Source organism: Centropristis striata, chromosome 4 (assembly GCF_030273125.1).
Source record: "Centropristis striata isolate RG_2023a ecotype Rhode Island chromosome 4, C.striata_1.0, whole genome shotgun sequence".
Lineage (NCBI taxonomy): Eukaryota > Metazoa > Chordata > Actinopteri > Perciformes > Serranidae > Centropristis > Centropristis striata.
This window is the reverse complement of record NC_081520.1, coordinates 24,214,685-24,236,134: the sequence shown is the minus strand read 5'-3', so window position 1 is coordinate 24,236,134 and position 21,450 is coordinate 24,214,685. Positions and strand designations below refer to the sequence as shown.

Below are 21,450 nucleotides of genomic sequence, written 5' to 3'. Positions count from 1 at the left end.
CCCTAAGAATGCCGACTCAGCGTGTTTGTGTTGATTTTTTTCTCGAGACGCTTTTTGCTGAATAGTAGAAGAACGATGGAGATGGTGTGTGTGTTTCGTAATGCATGTGTGTGTGTTACAGTACTGTAAAGTTTCCTCTGTATGAAATGGGATGTAAATTTGACCAGTGTGCAGAATGAGAATATAGGCTGGTTCCCAGTGTTTGCTGAGCCAGCGTTTGACCTACATCAAACATCGAAAAGCAGAATTATTTAGAAAGCATCAACCATGCTGGTCAACACCTAGGCACAGGAACACATCAAAGGGTTCGGGCTAAAAAGGGCCAAAACTCCCTCCAGAGAAGCACTTTTTAAGTTTTTCCAAAATCACTGTTTTAAATGTAGCTCTGTTTATTATTTACATTTGATCACTCAAAGTAGATCAGGGCTGGTTGAGACAGAATTTGATGAAAAGTTTGACACAGTGTGCCAGCAAGTATATTACACTAAATGAGCATTTCCATTCGGGACCACTAAACTCTGGCATAACATCATATCCTCAACTGATGATTCTTTATTCCTGTAATAAAGGATATGATTAATTACATGCAAACACATTTTGTAATGCAATACATTAAATAGAAGGAGGCTGAGTTTATCTATTATTGGAAATGCTAATGTATTACCAGTCTTGTATTATATGATCTCATGTAACTTGTGCTTATACACAACTAGAAGTGTTTATTTTTTTAGCCCGCCCCTCCTCTGTTCCTGGGTCCAAAACTAAAAAAACAACAACATAATAACAACAATCAAAAGGCTGTTACACTTAATGAAACGGAAAAACATCTTTTTAAATGACATGAAAATTAGTTTTTTTTAGGAGAATCAATATTTTTTGTTATTTCCTCTCTAATGACGTGCGGTCACTTGGCTGGTCATATGTCATGGCCGAGTCAGCTGAGAGCAGCTGTCCTCAAGGAGATCACAAACCTTTTTGACACTGGGGCAGAAGTTCAGGGCGTGTGTGTGGGTGTGTGTGTGTGTGTGTGTGTGTGTGTGCGTGCGCGTGCCAGACAGCTGGTGAAGTGCAGTCAATGGGTTCTCAGATCTTTCAAATATAGCGCAAGATTGACATATAGAGTGTGTGTGTAAGAATAGATTTTATGTCTTGGTTTGTTGTTTTTACTAATCATGGGTAATGGAGGAAGGTCAGACAACATGACGAAGAGGAAAGAGAAAGAGAAAGACAGGTCACTAAGGACACCATAAAAAAAAAGTCTGTGAGAGATGTTAAGTAAGATGTAGCTCCTGTGGGGAGATGGCCTTGGTCTGGTCCTTGTGTTTTCTACAGTCCTCTGACTGACTCCAGTCCTGTCTGACTCACTGACATCCTGCTGTCCTCAGAAAACACACTGATTCAGGACTGCTCAGACACCCTGTCTCCGCGTGCACTATGGCTTTATAGACATTATGGATTATGCAAACAGGTAATACAACAATAAAGCCGAGAATTTTCCCAGTTCTACAAATACGACAACCTTTGTCTGTGAGTTCCTCTGTTCATGTGTATTTTATCTTTTCACTTTCCCGGGACCAGATGCATAAAACTCATGTAGACATATGACTTGGCCATACACACAAAGACAGAAATATACATATGCATTTTTTGTGACAGATTTATAAAGCAGCACCTTTTATAAATCTCATTCATTATGCAACTAGGCGCACATGCACAAGCCTTATTTCCACACCCACAGTTGGATAAATGGATCTAGAAAGACCATCAACTCCATGTGCATATTGATCCATGTATACACCACTCATTATACCTGTCAATGAGAAATACAGCAGAGAAAGTGCAATTTCTTTTACCTGCTGTGTCAGGTCTAAGGTTCTCCAAAAGCTGTCATTACACAGGGCTGTGGCTATTTGTAGCGTCTGTACCACTAATCATTACGTTTCTGCAAAACATCATTGCAGTAAAATCTCAATCATCATTATTATGAAGCGTCAGAAGGATTTATTTATAGTGCCTATGTTGAAGCACACTTGAGTGCATCACAATTCAGGATCAGATGACACAATCATTAACACGGTGATAATGGGTCGGATGTAAATGAAAAAAATACATTAAATTAATCGTTCATAAACCATTTTTATATACACCTTAAGTTGACATATACCAAAATACAGTGAACATACTGGCAAAAAAATTAAAATAATGTTTAATTATGTGGCACCTCTCACATCTTATATTTCAGGTCCACCTTACAAGTATCTCAGCTAAAACCATGTGTACTTCTGGTTTGAAGTCTGCATGATGTGTACACGTCCTCACCGCACATTCTTCCTTTATAAATTCCAGTTTATGCAGAGGAAAATATTTTGACATGTAATTTTTGGGCATACACATTGTTTATGCATCTAGACTTTGGTCTTGAGTTAAACAGGCTTCTGTCATCCCATCGCTTTCTCACACTTTACATTAGTGTATGTCCACCTGTATTTGCCCCGACAGTGGTCCCAGGACACAGTATGAAGGCACAGCACCACTTGAGTGTAGCAGGGCGTTCAATATAACAGACAGCATCACCTCCAAGCTAAACTCATAGCTAAAGAAGGGGAAAAAAGAAAAATCGAATCAATAACAGCATAGCTTTATACTCCAGTGCTCTTTCTTTCTTTTGAGTTTATAGTTAAAAATATAGATCTGTTATATCTTAATCAGAAACATTAAATCTAAAACATTTTTTTTCTTAAATTGAACCATTTAAAATCAGATGTAGTACAGGACTCTGCCCCTCCACAGCCTCAGCTATGCCTTCCAGCCTCGCTCTCTGCTTTCCTCTGATAATACACATCAGTGGCACCGAGTTGAGGGGGGGTTCATCCTGAAGGTGAGCCACACAGGGACTCAAACGGACGATAAATCATTACGGGCCCTTATTGCCGGGGAACTGTACTGACCAAATCACCTGCAGAAGCACTGCTGCTCCCAGGAGGCCCAGCCAGTGTTGGCGGGCTTAAAAATCACTGTCTTCATTTAGAGAGCTACTGTAGTGAAGGAGGGGGAAGAAAGAGCGAGAGATACAAAGATGAGGCACATCAAACCAGGCAGAATGAGTTGGAAAAGAGACAAAGAAAAGACAAAGAAGAGTAAGACAATTAAGTAAGCAGCCAGCAATCTCTGCCTCCAAGCCAATTACTAACCAAGGGGTAGCAGACAAGGTTACATTAGGTTAAATGCTGGTTCCAGGAATAGTCCTCTAGTATTATCTGCTGGCTGGCACTGCAAGGCTCTGGCTGGCTGACGGAGAAGCTTAGACTGTATTTGTGTTAACCTGTGCCGTGCAGACAGTAGAGAGAGTGGCAGTAGATTGGCCTTACCTGATGACATGTAGTGCAGAAAGGGAAACAGTGCTGCCTCCTCACAACACAACAGCTTCAGTGGTTTCACTGAAACACCTGCTGAAACTTGAAAAGATGATACTTTTGCAATAGTTTTATTGTCTTTAAAAATTATTGTGTGACAGAATTGTGTAACATGTTTCTCTTATCTAAGTCAAGGTGCTTTGTGTTGGGAGTGCTGCAGAGTTTACACCTGTTCCCCTGCTAACTTACCTCTGTGCTACCTTTACCGACACACCAGACATGAAGACATATTTTGTTACCTTATTTGGACTTCTTTGGCAGAACCAGGGCGTTGTCACCCACTTAAAAGGGACTTGAGGATGGCAGCTGCCAAATAGCAAAACAGAACCCCTTGCCAATCATGCCATCTTACTGGCAGATCAGCACTCTTGCCAGGATGTTAGATTTACGTGCAGACACTGTGACAGGTTTGCCAAACATGCAAGTCTGACAGGGAAATGGAGTCACTACACACAGAGACGGTATGAAGGCTGAGAGGTGATTGACAGGAAAATAGTTTGTTTCTTTGGGGGAATCCAGGTCTGGGTCCTCGGCTCTCATTTGAAACAACAAATCAGACCAACAATTTGCAAAACAGCATGTTTGTTATTTTTGGCTATAAGAGCAAGCATGGGAGCAATGTTTTTGATCAGAGCTGTATATTTGCGATTAGTGTTCTCCACTGAAGTTGGTACTTGATATTTTTTGGACATTGTGTGTGTGTGTGTGTGTGTGTGTGTGTAGCTGTGTCCAGGGCTGCATGTGCAGAGCCATCTGTTTGCTGCTTTAGCAGTAGTCTTCCAATGCCCAGGCTTATCTGTGCACGAGGGCAGTGGCCTACTTTAACCTTCTGCTCGCTCAGTGCACACAGCCGAGCACACTAGTTCGGCTGATCACCCGTTCGCTTGTTCACAATAACTTTATGACATTTAATTTGCATTAGGAATGAGTCTTTAGATCATTATTTTGTAAAAAGTTAAATATTCCTTATTTCAAAAATAGCACTTACAACTCAATGTGAGGACTTATTTTACACAACATATCTATAATGTTACCGCCTTAATTGCTAATTTATTGTGATTGTGTCTTGCATGTATATTTGTTGCACTTAACTGTTACATAATAACTTATTCCTAAAACTTCATTATTTAATTTTAGAGTGTCACTTTAATAATGATGGCACTTTAGAGTGATGGAAGTTTCTACCATGTTACTTTTTTAGAAATACCTCAGTATTTTTGGAGTGCATGAGACTTTCTGTGTGGTTTGTTTTTCACAGGCCGTGGTCTGCTTAATAATCCTCTTTGATTTTTTTAGTCTCAGTAGAATTCCTTTGTTTTCACTTTTTACTCACCAAAGTTACATCCTGTGGGGAGCTGTATTGAGTTTTGTATGTTGTTGTTGTTGTTGTTGCTGTGGTTGTTGTTGTGGTGGTGGGATGTTTTTGTGATTATGTACTGTCATCTAGACCATTGTTTGCTCTGGACTCATGGAAACTGAGGGTGTACTCATCATGACTCATCCATTGGTTTATGGGCTCGGAAGCCTTAAGTTTGGCATTTTGGCAGTTGCTATCTTAGTTTTTTTGTCAACCATGAGCATAATGGATCAAAATGATGCTACTTCATCAGCTAATGCTAGTGTAAGCTGATGAAGTAGCATCATGGGGATAATTGCTAATAATAGGAAGAGATAATTGTTGTTTAAAATGACTGCAGACTCCTAAGAGTCAACGGAACAATTTTAAGTTCAATGAGCTAAAAATACACTGTGATATGGTAAAAAAAAAAAAAAAACACCAATCATTGTGGTATAAATCTGTCATAAGGTGGCACTGAAGCACAACCTTCGGTTTGTTCATTGTACAAACACTTGTTTTTGCAACCAATGAAGTCACTCCCTGTTGGCCATTAGAAAGAATACGGATTCCATGCATCAGCTTTAGTTTTCAGGCCCAAGGGTTGCTGCTTGTTTGGTTCCCAGGCAGAAGAGCTGCTGTTTTCACTACAGCTTATGGAGATCATTATAAATTAGATGAAATGCCACATAAACGTAAAGTATTCAGCTGCAATATCTCAAATAGTCTGTCTTGCTAGGAGTAAGTGGGGATGTTCTGCTACTCATGTGATATATAGTATTCTTGTTTGTGCACAGTATGGGATCAGACTACAAAGTTCAAAGCATTTATGTCATGCATATGAGGAGTAGAAACACCTGATGTTTCTCTACTGTAAATTTTATATATATGTGACATGCACTCTATTCCTGAGTGTCTATAGTGTGACCAGTGCTGCATGTTTTAGCTCGTATGTGGGCTATGAGGCCTTGTGTTTATAGTAGTAACGCATTAGGGGAGGAGTAAGCCGGGCTAGTCAGCCTCAGTACAGTTTAGAGGAGAGTATTAAGCTATGTAGGCTAGTCAGTGGGTCCTGTTAGGGAGTTGGCCGTTGTGGCTAATAGGTCAACTGGGAGGGGCGGGGCAGGGGATGAAGGGGAGGATGAGCAAGAGATTTTTAAGGCTATTTCATTGGGTGAGGGTTGAAGAGGGAAAAATGGAGGTAAGAGCAGGACAGGAGAGGAGGGGACAGGAAAGGAAATGAAGGAAAGGAGGGATTAAATGTGCAAAGTCATGTGAGCAAGACGGACATTAAGCTGACATCATCTGAGTTCCCTGTGACACACCAAAATCTAATGAGTGTGAATTTTCACAAATAAGACAATCAAGTTTTTTCCAGAGAATTAGCTAGAGCAAGTATCTAATCTTTTTAATATATTGATTCATGTACAAACTCTAACTGCATGTATGCCCTCATTTTGCATTTATTGTAGTTCTGATTGTGCAGCTAAAATAAAATACACAACCTTTGAACTGATATTGCATGCAGGCAGAAGCTGAAGAGATTTTTTTCAGCTTTAGTTCAAACAGTTCTGTTGTCAGCACTGTTTGTGTGTTCTGTGCACAGTAGACAGGACCAACATTTACCTCTTTGTGAAATATGAATGAGGACCTTTTATTATGTGCTCCCTGTGGACTATGGTTCTAAACAGACCTGTTTGTTTACGCTGATGTGTAGCATCCACTTACAGCCTTATCTCAAGAAAGTGAGCAATAAATTGATTACCATCAGATGCAGCTTGAGTGGATGTTCAAAAGATTAACTTAGATTATGTGCAGCATCAAGAGCTTGGCAGGTAGATGGACAGCATAGCTTGCATCAGAATTGCAAATTGACATTTCTGAAAATACACCTTTTTTTTGTTGCAGAGATTGATACAGTACCACTCATGTGTCTGTGATAAATAAATTATGAAGCAACAGCCAGATGGCCTAGCTTAGCATAAAGAATGGAAACCGGGGTATTCAGCTGCTTAATACAACAAAGCTCATCGACCTACACCTCTGAAACTCACTAATCAACATATTATACATTGTACACACAAACTGTATATTGTTTGTTTATTTTTTTTTAGATTAAAACCACATGTTGTGACAGTTAACTCCAACCTAAATGACAGAATAGGTCGTTTGCCAATACTACCAATATGACCCACGTATGTTTGGCGGTTGTAAAAAAAAAAGAAAGGGCTTCATTTTCACTGAATTTAGGCCACAAAACAACTGATATAGGGTTAGGGCAAAGAATTTCATGGTAAGGCCTTGTACAAGAAAGTAAATGTAGTAAATGTATGTAAATGCTGGAAGTGAAGTAGTTACGAGGGTGACGTGACTGCCGGAAGTAACATAGTAAACGGCCCAGAAGTTACATTATGTTTAAATAAACCCTGTTCTCCTGGATGAAAGTCCGATATTTGTTCGACCCATCCGCCCCCCTAGCTCAAATTCGTCCATTTGAACTCCACATCGCTGTCATTCATTGATATAACAGCTGCTTGAGGGCGGCGGAGGACAGGCTAATACGTAAATATGTGTTGTATTTTGCTGCCTGCACAAAAAAAAAACAATGGGGTCATTTTTTAGGGGAGACCAGTGTGCTTAATTCACACTCATTGTGCTGACCTATCAGACCACCTTACCACACCAATGGTTGGGACAGTGTTGCTAAAGGTGCTATAGTGGTACTTGGCCATTCCAACCTACTGGACCTGACCTGCTGTGGCGATATGTCGTCTTGGAGGATGTCTGGCCATTTTCAGCTGTATCCATGTATGAGCATCCTGCTTCCCATGCACATCTGGCCTGATAGGCCACAGTGCAGAGAGGTAGTGATAAGCTAGCCAGTGTAATGTGAACATGGGGATGACCAAAAGTTTCCACAGGAGCCGGAATGGCAAACAAAACAAAGAACAAAGAAGCTCGGATTACAACACAATCAGTGCAACTCCACTGTCAGCTCAGGACGCCATTACACTATATCTTTCAGCCTGTTCTCCCATCAGAAACATCAGTATAGGTTGTGTGTACAGGCAGCGAAAAACAAGCTATATTTACGTATTTCACCATCCACTGTAATTTGTCCGCCGCCATCTTGCTGACGTAGTAGTGATTGACAGACAAGCAAAGTTTAGATGGCCAACAAACGGCAGACTTCCACCCAGGAGAGCGGGGTTCGTGTCCCGTGTGAAGTAAATAGTTTTTAACTTAAATTAGTTTTTTACATAAGTTTAAGTATGTTTTTTATATAATTGTGGTAGTCACAAGACCCTTGTAACTACTTCACTTCCATCATTTACATACATTTATTTACTGTTTAAACTGTCTTTAATAACACCTTCCCAGGAAGTTTTTTGCCCTAAACCTAGGTCAGTGGTTTCATAACATAAATCCACAGAAACTGCAGCCTTTTTTACAACCAGGAGTGTGAGACGCGTGTGCTATATTTTGAGAACATGCTGCTGTACCGCGATCCGTGAAACGCGAGCCGCGAAATGTGCCGAAATTTGTGGTACTGAAAAATGACCTCTGCTGTCATATAGGTTGGAGAACTTGTTGATACAGGGGAATGTTTCTTTATGCTTTTATATTCATGTTCTGAATGTCATGTACCCCAACCTTTGGTTCGGCAAGCTGTAAAGACCTTGTCAAAAAGTAAATATTTACAGATTTTCTTATGTATGTATTCTTAGGTAACAAAAAGTTGTCAAAGCAGTATACAGTATTTAAATGCACTTTCAGGATGAAAACTCAGTTGGTTTTTGACTTTGTTTTCACCTCAGCAGTGCTTTGAGCATGGTGCTTGATGAGTTGCCACCGAGCAGCTGGGTACACAACTACACCACCTGAGTTTCACGCGGATGTCTTTGCTCGCTTGTTGGTTCGCCCTGGTGCCTCCCGGGCAGCGGCAACATCACAGGGTCCGTTATACATGAACTGCGCTCATCACGAAGCCCCTGGGTCTCCTGCAAGAGGATGGGACACAGAGCTTTGTTTGTGTGTGGGCACAGGTGCCGGTGCACATGAATCCATGTGTGGATGTTTCTGTGCTTGTGTTGAATTTCATGTTCCTTCTTTTGTCCTTGCAGTTGATTCACTGCTACTGTGGAGGTTAAAGCACTAAAAGCGATCGCAAATAGCGTTTGAGTCCAAGGAGGAAGTCTAAAAGGATGCAGATTAGACATGAAATGTGATCAGAGCTGCCAACTGTCACGCCTGAAGCAGGAGATACATGATTTTATGCTCGATCTCTCGTCGCTGCCTCTTACTCTTCTCCTCTCGCTTCTTAAGAGGTCTCACGCTCGTAGGAATCGCAGCTGACAAAAGGTGGCTATCACGCATGAAGCCAGCCAACTGCGACGTTAATGCTGCTTGAAAACTGCTCGTACGTCATGGAAAATTAGTTTATTACCAAAAAAGATGTGATAGTTAGGTGTAAATTTGAGGTCACAGTTGAAGGATTTAGACATTCCTTTTCACCTAAAATACACAATTAAATGTGTAGTGATGTGTGTTGGGTTGCTTTACTTTAGTCTGACTTTTAGCCCATCATCAATCATCTCACTAGAACAGGTGTATGTATGTGTCGCTGTGTCGCTGTGTGCGTCCCAGCCCGCCCACTGAAGCTGTGCCAGAGGCTCATCACAACACAGTGTCAGGGGCATCTGTTTGAAACTGGAATAAAAGTAAAACCTATGAATAAAAGAGCCACATGAATAAAAACACAGGATGCAAATGATTTTCCAAGCAGGGGTTGTCTGTGCAAGTGTGAGAGGGAGACAGAGTGAGTGTTTGACTGAGTGAGAGGGTGGAAGTGTTGTATTCACCCTGCATTTGTTCTCCATCCCATCACGGCTGCACCTTAGCTTGACTGAGTGAGTAAGCACACACGCACTATGCACACGCACACACATATTTCCATGCTCTCTGAGGTGTATGGTTTTCTCATGCATTAATCAGCAGCAGTTTTGACACTTGGCTCCCGAATGAGGAGCGAGAGCTGTTTTAACGGAGCCACGCTGTTGGTTCTCTCCTCCGCTCCACCATCACTGCGAGCGCTGCCTGAGGTGACTTTATCAATTAGGCCTCTCTGGAAACAGCAGCATCCTCCCTCCGCTCCTCTGTTCTCCTCCTTTTATTTATTCCTCCTCTCTGTACTTTCCTGTCAGACTTCTGTCCCTCCCTTCACAATGCACATCCTTCTCTTTTGCTTTCCTCTTCCTCCTTCTTGTCCATTACCGCCCAAACTTTCTGCACACCTGTCACAGCACTTTGTTCCTCTTGTGTCTCTTCCTCCCCTCGACTTTGTCCTTTGTTACTTCCTCCCTCATTCTCTTTCCATTACTTGCTCCTTTTTCTCTCTCTCTATACTCTATATAAAACATTCAGATATATATTTTAAAAAATGCTCATCCCTTGTCTCTACTCTGTGGTTAATCATTCAAAGTCCTTTTATGAAAAAGTCATGAGCACAAAACAGAATGGCTGCAAAAAAATCTTGTTAAAGCTTTTTTTTTAATGTGTTAAATCTATTAGGATTTATGTGGCCTATATATTTATTTAAATAGCTTTTTTTTGCACACACTTTTTTTGTCTTTCTCATTATTGACAACAACATGCAAATTAAACACAACAGGAGATAATGCATTTTTTAAGTTGTTATTTATAAAAAGTAAAAAATGATGCTTTCCATTTACCTGCAGAGATTAGCACATGCACGCCGTCCTTGGCTTTCTGTATGGTTTATTATCCAGTCTCATCTTGACAGTGTTCCCAAAAACACCAACTTGCTAAATGTGAGCCAACAGCGTTAAATTAAATAATTTGTCATTCCAGTCAGCTAGCAGTTTCTAAATTAAATCAAAATGACATCATGCTTAAACTTTTGTCAAAAAAGGATATAACTGATTCAGAGGGAGTACAACAGTCTGCAGTCTGTGATTGGGGTCTAATAAATGTAAGAATACAGCACTCAGGTATACAGTAACTGTGGGCAGTATATGGTCAGCATCAGGCAGATCAAGCATGTTTAGTTTTTGCTATTTCCTGTCAGCCAGGCTGATATCAGTCCCGCTGAGCTGTGCCTCAGGGCAGCTCAGGGCTGGAAAGAAAGAGCAAGGGGGAACAAGATGCTTGTCGACAGAAAAATCAAGGATATAAGAGATGGACAGCTCATTTACATCACACCTATGCACATCAGCCTGGAGACATTAAGAAGACCACAGAACTCAAAATGTACTGTACTGTTTCAAACCATTGACTGTCTTTGAGTGTATTCTCTAAAACTTCTAACTAGAATAACATAATTTTGATAGCAGCTTTATTCTCTGCAGCCCAACAGCACATCATACTATAATGAACACATTTTTTTATCTGGGTGGCCATATTTGACTGTGAGCCGCTCCCCATTCATCCTTCACATATCAAACACTTTACAGTACTCATTCTGGAAGAGCGCTTTTCTACCGGACATGCTCCAAGAGTAGAGCTGAAGGGCTAGCATAAAGCTTTGGCAGAAGTGTTTGCAATAATGAGGCAATGCCAAGCAACTGCACAGTTTAGTTGGTGAGCTGTCGAGCCTTTCCCGTCTCCGTCTCTTAGATGTGTCCCAACAGGGCTACAGTACATGTCACCCATGACATACACTGATGCGTTCAAATGTGTGTGCATGGCAGTGGGTGGGATGTTGTGTGTGTGTGTGTGTGTGTGTGTGTGTGTGGGCACGTGTGTGTGTGTGTGGGCACGTGTGTGCGAATGTGCATGCTGTTTGTACTGTATGTGTGCATATGTTTGTGGGCTTGTTTGTGGTTTTGAGTGTGTGTGTGTGTGTGTGTGTGTGTTTCTTCTTTGGTCATGGGAGCTTACAGGCTCTGTGCGCAGAGGTTCCCTAATCCAGTGTTTTGAAATGAGCCCTCCAGCTGTTGTGGGCTTGAGAGACTGCTGCCTTGGAGGAGGCTTAGGGACGATAAGATGCTCCTTCTATCTTCATTCCTCTGGTACCTCCTCTTTCTTTCTTTCTTTCTTTCCTTCCTTCTTTTTCTCACTTTTTTTTCTCTCTTTCTTGCAATCTCCCTCTAAATCTAGCAGATACGATTGCAGAATCTTTTGGGGTCGTAACCTTTCGTGTGAATTTCACCCTTTTTGCCATTTAAATCCTCCCATAAGAACATAGGTTGATTGTGTGCATGAAGTGAACATTGTGTAAGCAGTGGACATAAGAAGATCAGATTAGAGTGCTGACCTAAGACTGTTATTTATTATATTTACAATGATGGCCTGAGATGTCATACGGGTTAATAGGAGCTCATTAGCTGCACTGTGACGCACACGCTGCTTAACGTACCATCTTATAAGCAATTAAGTTACATACTACCGTAAACGACACATATTGACATTCCAGTGGAATATAATGCCTTTAAGTGATATTACATGCATAATTTATGGCAATTCTTTTCATGAATATATCTCTCATGAACCATAACTGAGCGGAGCAGTTTGAGCGCTGCCTATCTCCCCTGTGCCAGCAGTGAGCCTGCAGGGCATGTGGTGTCTGCCAGCAGAAGGAAAGCGTGGGAAGTCTGCAGGTTTCGGACAGACAGAGAGGAAGCAACAGGCAGTCTGTCAGCTAGAATGTGATGGTGGCATTCAAAACTCAAATTCGGTAGACATGACGCTGAAATTCTCAGCAGATGTCTTATATTTTGTGACAGAAATAATGCAAATACCTGGATGTATGGTTGGTGTTGAGATTTATTTTTTGTTGAGTTGGAGTTGACATCTGCTTTGACTCCTACGTACCACACAAAAGACATGCTGTTGGTTTCTACCATTGGCTTATGGCAAGATCATCATCTTACATTATCACTAACAAGGACGATTCACAGGACATGATCAATTATCTGTAATCATATCAGTGCCATCATCCTCCACCATGTTTAGATAAGATTACTTCCCATTGGGGTTTTTGGACATGGATACATGCTTGCGGGGGAGATCTAACTTAATTTAGGCTGTAATGTCTTTAGCTGGTCTCGAAATAGGATCCTGCATGTACATATTTGTCTCTGTGGGTCTGTTATAGCTGACAGCTGAGTCCAGATGAGAAAAAGCGTCACCTCAGTTTCTTAGTTTGAGAGGAAAGACCTCGGTTGCACAAGATAACAAGCTAATAGTATCAAAAATAACCAATGCTTTCCCCACTTGTCATGTTCATTTAGTATGTATTGATACAGGCCGTGTTCCCATGAAAGCAGCAAAAAGCAAGTTGTTTCGGGAAATGAATAAGTCAAGAGACAGCCTATCTTGTTTCCCCATTTAACTATTACATATTTCATGTGATCCTTCACAGTGTGGTCTAGATGTTTGTTTAGCTGCTGAGAGCATTTCAAAAGAGGAGCTCAGTTCGGAAATCATGTTTGTTTTGCTGTGGAAATGAAAAGGAAGCGGAGAAAGGGCGCACAGAGAGATTAAACATGACTTTTTGCTTTTTTAAATATTTCCCATTTACTTGAACATGGCAGGTTTTACTCATCATTACTTGTATTTATAGACGTCCCTTCCCTTGTGTCTGCCTTTCCTTCTCTTTCTGACAAGATTTTTTAATATAGGTGAGTCAAATACCATGCAGAAAGACTAGCTTCTCTTACAATGTGCAGAGATTTATAAGAAAGATTGTGCAAGATGCATCTGTTAGGAGTTGGAATTTCTATACTTGGTACTTTCTGTTCTTATCGAGTGTGTGTCAAAACGCTGATCACTGTCTCCTTCCCCCTGCAGTGTGTGTGCGAGCGCTGGATGTGACGGTGTCCCAGAGCAGTATCCAGGTGGCCCGCGGCCAAGCAGCCGTCCTGCCCTGCTCCTTCACCACCAGCGCTGCCCTCAACAACCTCAACATCATCTGGATGGTGATACCGCTGTCCAATGCCAACCAGCCAGAACAGGTACAGACAGTGTACATCACTCACTCACGCACCCACTCAGTCACAGTAACAGAACATTCCTTGAGGGTTTTTTTTCAGTAAAAGAAGAACTCAAAGTCAGTGTTGGATTAAAGGGGTGTTGCAGAACATGTTGTTGATATGTGGACTCAGTTCTTTTTATTAACTGTGGTGACAGATGTACGTATGGTGCCAAGTAATAGTGAGTGAACACTTTTGATTTCCCTGCATTTTTTAAAAATAACGTAATGCAATATGGACCTCAAAGTGAAAATAATGCACATGTTACATCTCCCTGAAATAGTAAAAACAATTGCATTTGTTGGTATATTACTGAACTATTACCTTGAACATTTGATATCAGGTTTGGAAAAGAACTTAACTACTAACTACTAACTAGTTCAACCTTATTTTACAGCAGTGATTTAAACTAAATGTTTCCTGCATCCTGCTCAAAAGTACATCATTGTATTGATATTTCAGGAATGCCTTGATCATGAATGGCTCTCTTCAGTTCATTCCACAAAATATGACTTGATTTAAGGTCAGGATTGACCTTCACCCTTCTGAAACATTGCTTCTCTTATGTCCAAGACTTTTTCTAGTTCAATTTTCACTCTGTTTAGGAACATTTAACTGTTACATATCCCATGTATTTAAACTTGTAAATAATACTATTATTTTTATGTATGAGTGCATTGTTTATTCAATGAGAAATGGTTGTGCAGGCCCAGAGGCAGCAAAACAACCACAAATCATGATGATCCCTACTCCAGGATGATGTTACTTTTTTGGCTTTATAGGGCACCACAGGTATGAGTCCTTAAACCCAGAAGTAAGTTAACATTAGTGCCTCTCAAACTTAATAGGGGTTTTGAATGGGTTTTTGCTTAGATGCCTGAAATAAGGTCTGTGATTAACACAAGCTGAAGAGATGTTTGCGTTTTGTTGTACGACAAAATACGTTAGTAAATACAGTTTTTACGTGTCCTTTAAAAGGCGGTTGCTTTCAGGTGGCTAAATGAGACTACAGTGGTTGTTGGGGACATTAAACGTAATCAAGCCGGACATGGACAGGAACTCTCTCACTAGTCCGTCCACAGCCCTTTAGTCATGTTTTTCAGTTCTCTTGCAAACTCTTTTAGATTATAGATTAGGTTAATATATAGTTTATTACGCTACTGTTTCGCTAACTTGTCAAAACCGCTGGTTAACTTGTTGGAGAGCGTCTGAAGCTAACTGCTGTGACGTTTAAGTCATGCGACCATGGTGTTGTTCACTATAGCATAAAGTTAGCTTTTCACTTCTGTCGGCTGCTTGAAACATAATAAAAGTGGAGTTAATTTGTGAAGATTATCCTGCTGAACAAAACTCGCTGAACTAAGCATCAGAAACATGTGTGCTACAGAGCTTATTTTCTGCAATGATCTAAAACCCAATGTAAAAATCCCATAGTCAATTTATGCTTAGAGCCCAGGGTGATGTGTATGGTGTTTCTGCAACAAATTATAGTCATTTGTTTCATGTTTTCAATTAACCTTGAGATTAACTCGAGATTGACTGGTCCTTTTCTGTAATTTAATGGTTCACATCCAGCTTTTTGCTGTCTTGCTTCATCGTAAGTATTCTGAAATGTGACTGTTGAATGGTTCACATCAGTTTGTGAAAAGATGAGTTTTATTAAGATATATTTTTTTATGCTGTGCAGAAAAAGACCAGACTAACCACTTATTACAATTTGAATTAATTGATGGCAAAATCTGACTTTTCCCAAAAGTTTACAGATTTTTGGGGGTTTTTAATATTAAGTGTATTGAATCAAAATGCCAATTCAGAAATCGATACTATTGATGTTATTGTCTAGATAGATAATTTGATGAAGATCAGACCACATTTTTCTAGATGAAATATCCATAAATGTAGGTAATTGCAAAAGGTTCACTTTCTATTTCTTGGCACTGTAGACTTTAAACAGTGAGAGAAGGTAAACACCCAGAGGTTCAGTACACTAATTAGGTACTTACTGAGATGTGTACTGTACTACTAAATGCATGTAACTCGTGTTCTGATACAACATTGCTGCATACGCATCACGTGGATGTCTGTGCTGCTTCCCATCACCAACCTTACAGTCAAAGCAGGTACACAACATTTGATCTGTAGTGAGGTGTGCTCAGATTCAGCGCAAAGAGAATTGAGAAATTTGCACAGAGAGAGAATTTTTGGGGCTTGAGACATCCATCTCAGTTACATGACAGCAATGGCTTTTGCTCATAGGTCATTAAAAAATTCTACATTCAAACACAAAAACACAACATTTCTCTTTCCGGTGCATCTGAACGCACCTTTAGGATATTAGTAATGTGAGTTATAGATATTAGATTATATTATTTACTTTCTTAGACAATCTTAGAGTAATATAGCCTAGATGTAGTAACTCTATCACTTCCAATGCGTAGCCGGCAGGAAAGCTATGTCATGTAGTAATTCTCTACCTTTATGCCAAAGCTAATTTGACTGTTGTGAAAATGTTTGAAAACATTGGCAGCCATTTAATTTGCAAACAAAAAGGCACTGGATGATTTAGATTTTAGTTTTGTCTTTTTGGTGTTAATTGTGTCCCACTGGTTTCTCACCATTGTCCCTTCCTGGCTGGCTACTCTTATTTTCTTTCTGTTTTTTTCTCACCTTCCATTCCTCCCTCCTCCTCTCCCACTCTCTCCGTCTCTCTCTCTCTCTGTCTCTCTCTCTCTCTCTCTCTCTCTCTCCACACTCTTCCTCCCCCCTTGCGGGACTTCTGTGATTCCATTTGAGTTGTTTAACATGCAGCTGCAGGCCGTACAAGCTCACCTGCCTCCCTTCACTTTGAACCCCGGCGCTGGTCGGCCGTCCAAATAATACAATCATCTTCTGCACTAATTACCTCACGCCCACGACAGGCTCTATATCGCAGCTGTTCTCAGCACACACACACACACACACACACACACACACACACACACACACACACACACAAACTGGCATTAGAGAGACTGCTGGTCCAAATGCAGTGCAGATACACATGCATACATGCAGGGCGTACATATATATTTACTGGCTTCACTCATACATGCATGCAGAGTGCACAATAACAGTGTGAAAACTGACTTGCATGTTTCCATACAGCCATAAATTGCACACATCACAGAGTAATGATCCCATGTGCACACCTGTGGATAAATGAAACTAAAAACTACAGCAACATGAACACGTATAGTCACTTACTCGTGGATGAATGCATGTGACTTTTAGATGCCAGGCGAGTGATGATGGGAGCTGATACATGTAGGAAGCTGCATTACATGCATTGTGTTCTCACGTTTTACCTTCACATTGTATTGTATCACATGTGACATATACTGTACATGTATAGCTATATACCTGGGAACATTGGGTAGAAGTACATTTAAGCGTGCATTGTTGAACATTATATTTAGATATGCATCCAATGACACTCACAGTTCATGCAAGAAAAAATACACTGTGTGAAGAAAGTTCTACAATCAAGTTGTGCATGTGAATTTGGTGAGCTGTCTAAAAAGTGAGTGATGAAATAAAGTGCTGCGTGGGGCGACAGTACAAGTACAAGGTCATTTTAGAGGAAGAGAATGTCATAAATGATTACAGTTGATGCTAAAAGCCATTAAGAATTACTGAACAGAACTCTGTTCACTTGCACACCCCCACAACCTGCGTTAGCACTTTAGCGGCTGCACTCGGACCACTCAAATTTCATTCAAATTTGAACACCGTGTTCAGATAACAAGAGACGATGCAACTTATTCAGCGCTGTTAGAGGGTGACAGCACGACATGCACTCTGACTGTGCAAACGTGGCTGTTTGTTGTAGCCCAGATTAATCCTGTTGTATATTTGCTTAATGCTTTCAGTTGTCATGTTGTTAAAGACGTCACCCTGTGGTTTACAGCCTCAAGCCTCCGTGGTCGACTTCACATTATAGGCTATATAACTTAATGAGTCGAGTGTGAGCTTCATATACTATGTTTATGAGTGTAGAAAGTGTGGTGCATCTGGAGTCTCGAGTAATTAATTTAAAGGACATATGATAATCAAACAAAGACAAAAACCAAATCATCTCATTAACAAGACTAGGTCAAAACCTATTATGAGGGTGGAGCCTGTCAATGCGCTTAATTGAAGCTAAATTGTTAAAGGGATAGCCAGCCGTGGTGTTGATATGTGAATTCCAGGATTTAAATGTTCATCTGTAGTGGCCCAGTAATATTAATTGTTCAAGTGAACTGAAGTTACATATCACATGGAACTTAAGCACATAATTGAAACTTGTTTTAATTCCATGATAGCAACACTCTAATCATGCTGTTTTAATTTGTTGTTCTGGATTGCTCATCTGAAGTGTTGTTGTGTAATTGATAATTACTTGTTAAACACACCAGGCCTAGCGTACACCCCATGACCTGCAGTTGAAAAGCTGATCAGGAAAACACTTTACCAGTTGCCTGTCATGCCCTTAGTATTAGAATTATGGACAGAAGGAATATCTCCACTTAAATCAACGTAGCAGGATGGTTAGAATGGCATCATTTTGTCCTGATACCATTAAAAAGACCTGTGACTGTTGTAGTGACTAACTGCAGCAATTTGCGAGCCGCAAACACACTGAGGTGTTGTTTGTTTTGCAGCAGTGACAAGCAGTGGAGAGTATACTCTCTCATCTTAAAACCAGCATTTTATGCTTATGTTTAGTAAATTTCTCTTATATTGGGGCCGTAAAAGTTACTTTTCAAGTAAGCTGATCTTAATACCAGCATTTTCTGCTTATTTCAAGCCTCTATTATTTCAATGCATCTGTAGACATGCTTATTTCTAGATTTAGCAATTTTAATTCAAGAAATCTTGTCAAGTGAAATTATCTTGCTGCATGGACCGGTAATTTCACTTGTTTTGAGAACTTTTTCCCTCAGATTTTGTGTTTTTAGACACCCCTTTTTTGCAATGTATGTTACTGAGTTGCATTTGTACACTAGCTCAGTTACCTTCCTGCTTGAGAGGAATTGTGGATTACTGGATTTCATGGCTGCATATTAATATTTGTAAGTCTTAAAACTCTATACATACTTTACATTCGTATTTGTTTTTCCATGTAGCAGACCTATAGTTTCAGAATACAGAGTTAATAATAAGATTACTTTATTAATCCCACAATGGGGAAATTCAACCTCTGAATTTAACCCATCCTCTTTTATTCAACACACCAGTGAACACACCAGGCTTAGGAGCAGTGGGCAGAACATTACTGCGCCCAGGGTTGGGTGCCCTATTCAAGAGAGCCCCAGTCCTTGACCTGTCAGTCCTGGGATTCAAACCTGCAACCCTCTGGTTACAAGATGGGATTATGGAGTATGATTACAATACTTTTAACCAAAATTATCAAATCAACAAGTTTGATAATATAACCACACATCAAGCAAGTGCAGCAACACGAAACATAGCAAGCCAGCTAATATTACTCACTAGTTCAGCAGCAAGAAGACCAGTTCGGTGTCTGTTATTTCAGGAAGCTCTCTAAAAGCCAGCATGAGATTTACTTTTGTTCTGCCGCCTGTTGTTCCATCACTCCTTCCTTCTCTTCTTTATTTCCTCTGTAATGTTCTCTTCAGTCTTTTCACTTCTGCCCTTATGTGGCTGCAGAACCCAGTTCTGCTGTCCGTCCGGTTCAGTCACGACACCGGTGACATTCCTCACCATTATTGTCGTGTGTTATCTCTGCTCACAGGTGCATTTGAATGGTATACGCCTGTAACACTCAAACTCTAATCTCTGTCTTAACTTCATTTTTGTTGTGGTTTGGTCCTGTTTGTTTTGCCTGAGTACCTGACAAGTTGAGCTCCAGATTACAGCATGTAGGCATGCAGCTCAGAGGAGAGTGCATCTGTGTGTATATGCATGTTCATGTAATATTTTCTGTCTATGTAATCTGTCTATCATGTTGTTGTTGTGATCAAAAAACCTGACCTCTTTCCTCTGGGCCGATAGGTGTGAGATAATCCAGATAAACACACACACACACAAATACACACACTGGACAATGGTTTAATGTTTCCGAGCTGTTGTTTATCCTCTCTAAACTGTTTGCTGGATAGTTGTGTTATTTATGCTCTAATAAAAGCTCCAGGTTCACTCTCCTTTTGCGCCACCTGTGAGACTAATTGCCAAACTGCCTTTGTAGTTGCAATAAAATAGTTAAAGTATCACAAATGTATATCCAGCACAGACATTTCTTCAATGTGGTGAGCCTGGCAGTTTAATATGGTCAGTGCCTGAAATGCTTTGAAATCCAATTCTCACTTGCTCTGAGAGAAATTTGTTGGGAAACTTTCATCTCTCCAGGACTGATAAAAACTTTTATTGTAATTTCTAAATGGTTTTCAGTCTGGGGAAAGAAAATGATTTAAATATGTTTTCATCAATTCCTGGAAAGGAGGGTTTGTTGATTTTTCTAACTCAGAGTAAAAATTGTGCACTTTCGGTGAAATGAGGCTCTGGTGAAATTGAGGTCATAGAGAATCTGTGGTGCAGAAATGATGTTAATCTGTAATTGAGAACATCTGTCACAGTATTTTAGATGATCAGATTCTGATCCTTATCTGAACCTAACAATCTGCCAGAGGATGGATCAAATACACGCTGCGTTCACATACAATCAAAATATGACCTTTTTCTCTCCTTGTCCCCTCATTTCAACTCAGCCTAAACAATTTTAGCCGGACACATCAAACATAATGAACAGACGGAGCCAAAAACTGCACGTTTGTCTGAGGCTGTAACTCCTCCCTGTGGAGAGGCCGAGGAGAGGTTAGATTACGACTCATACACTGAGCATCAACACTCTCTCTCATATACACTAATGTGATACCTTTTATTGATCGGCAGGAGGAAATTCTTTTTTTATTCGATTACCTTCCTCCAGGGACATCGGTATGCAGAGTCAGCGACAGTACGACAGTATTTCTTTACCAGAAGGTTTTAAGTGTCTTTCTTAAGGACACTTGAGCGTATGAATCCTCGCTGATATGAGAACTTGAACCTTTACCTTTAGTTGAAGGGCACGTATCACTAACCCACACTGATCACCGCCAAATCCAGGTTGCACACCTTAAACTTCATCATCAAGTGTAAGTACTATCGCATTGATTGTTACAGTGAAATTGATATACACTTTTCTGACATTAAAAAGCACCATGTAAGCATACAGTTACTTGAAAAGGGTAGTTTTGTGGAAGACTCGGGTGCACGTATTTGATGTAAATAATATTTTACAGTTAAATTATATGCAGTTCCACATCATTTTGGACCATTATTATTACCACATTGGTGTACAAAATTTGGAAAAGTTACTGTTAAGCAGGTAATAAATAAACAGCAACCACAAAATTTAAAGACAAAACATGTTAAAATATTCCACTGAGGACAAAATAAAAGCATTCAATCTGCGAAAATGTATATATGTATATACATATGTATATGTATATATAATATGTTTAGTTAGTCTTGATGCTCTCCACATAGTTTTTACATTCACCTGGCTTAAATGGTGTCCAAAATGGCTTGAAAACTGGAGCAAAACCTTGCCTTCCCCCTCACCTCCACCTACTCTTCATCAGACTTTATTGGTAATCACTGCTGTATCAATGGATCGATTATAGTC

At 40.3% G+C, this 21,450-nt stretch overlaps 1 protein-coding gene across 1 annotated transcript in view; it reads left to right on the top strand.

Moving 5' to 3' along the window:
- Positions 1-21,450, top strand: part of igsf11 (immunoglobulin superfamily member 11) — a 119,444-nt gene that overhangs the window by 83,836 nt on the left and 14,158 nt on the right. The window contains exon 3 of the mRNA XM_059331265.1: positions 13,561-13,724. Within this exon, the coding sequence (XP_059187248.1) occupies positions 13,561-13,724 (164 nt within the window). The remainder of the gene's footprint in view (positions 1-13,560; positions 13,725-21,450) is intronic.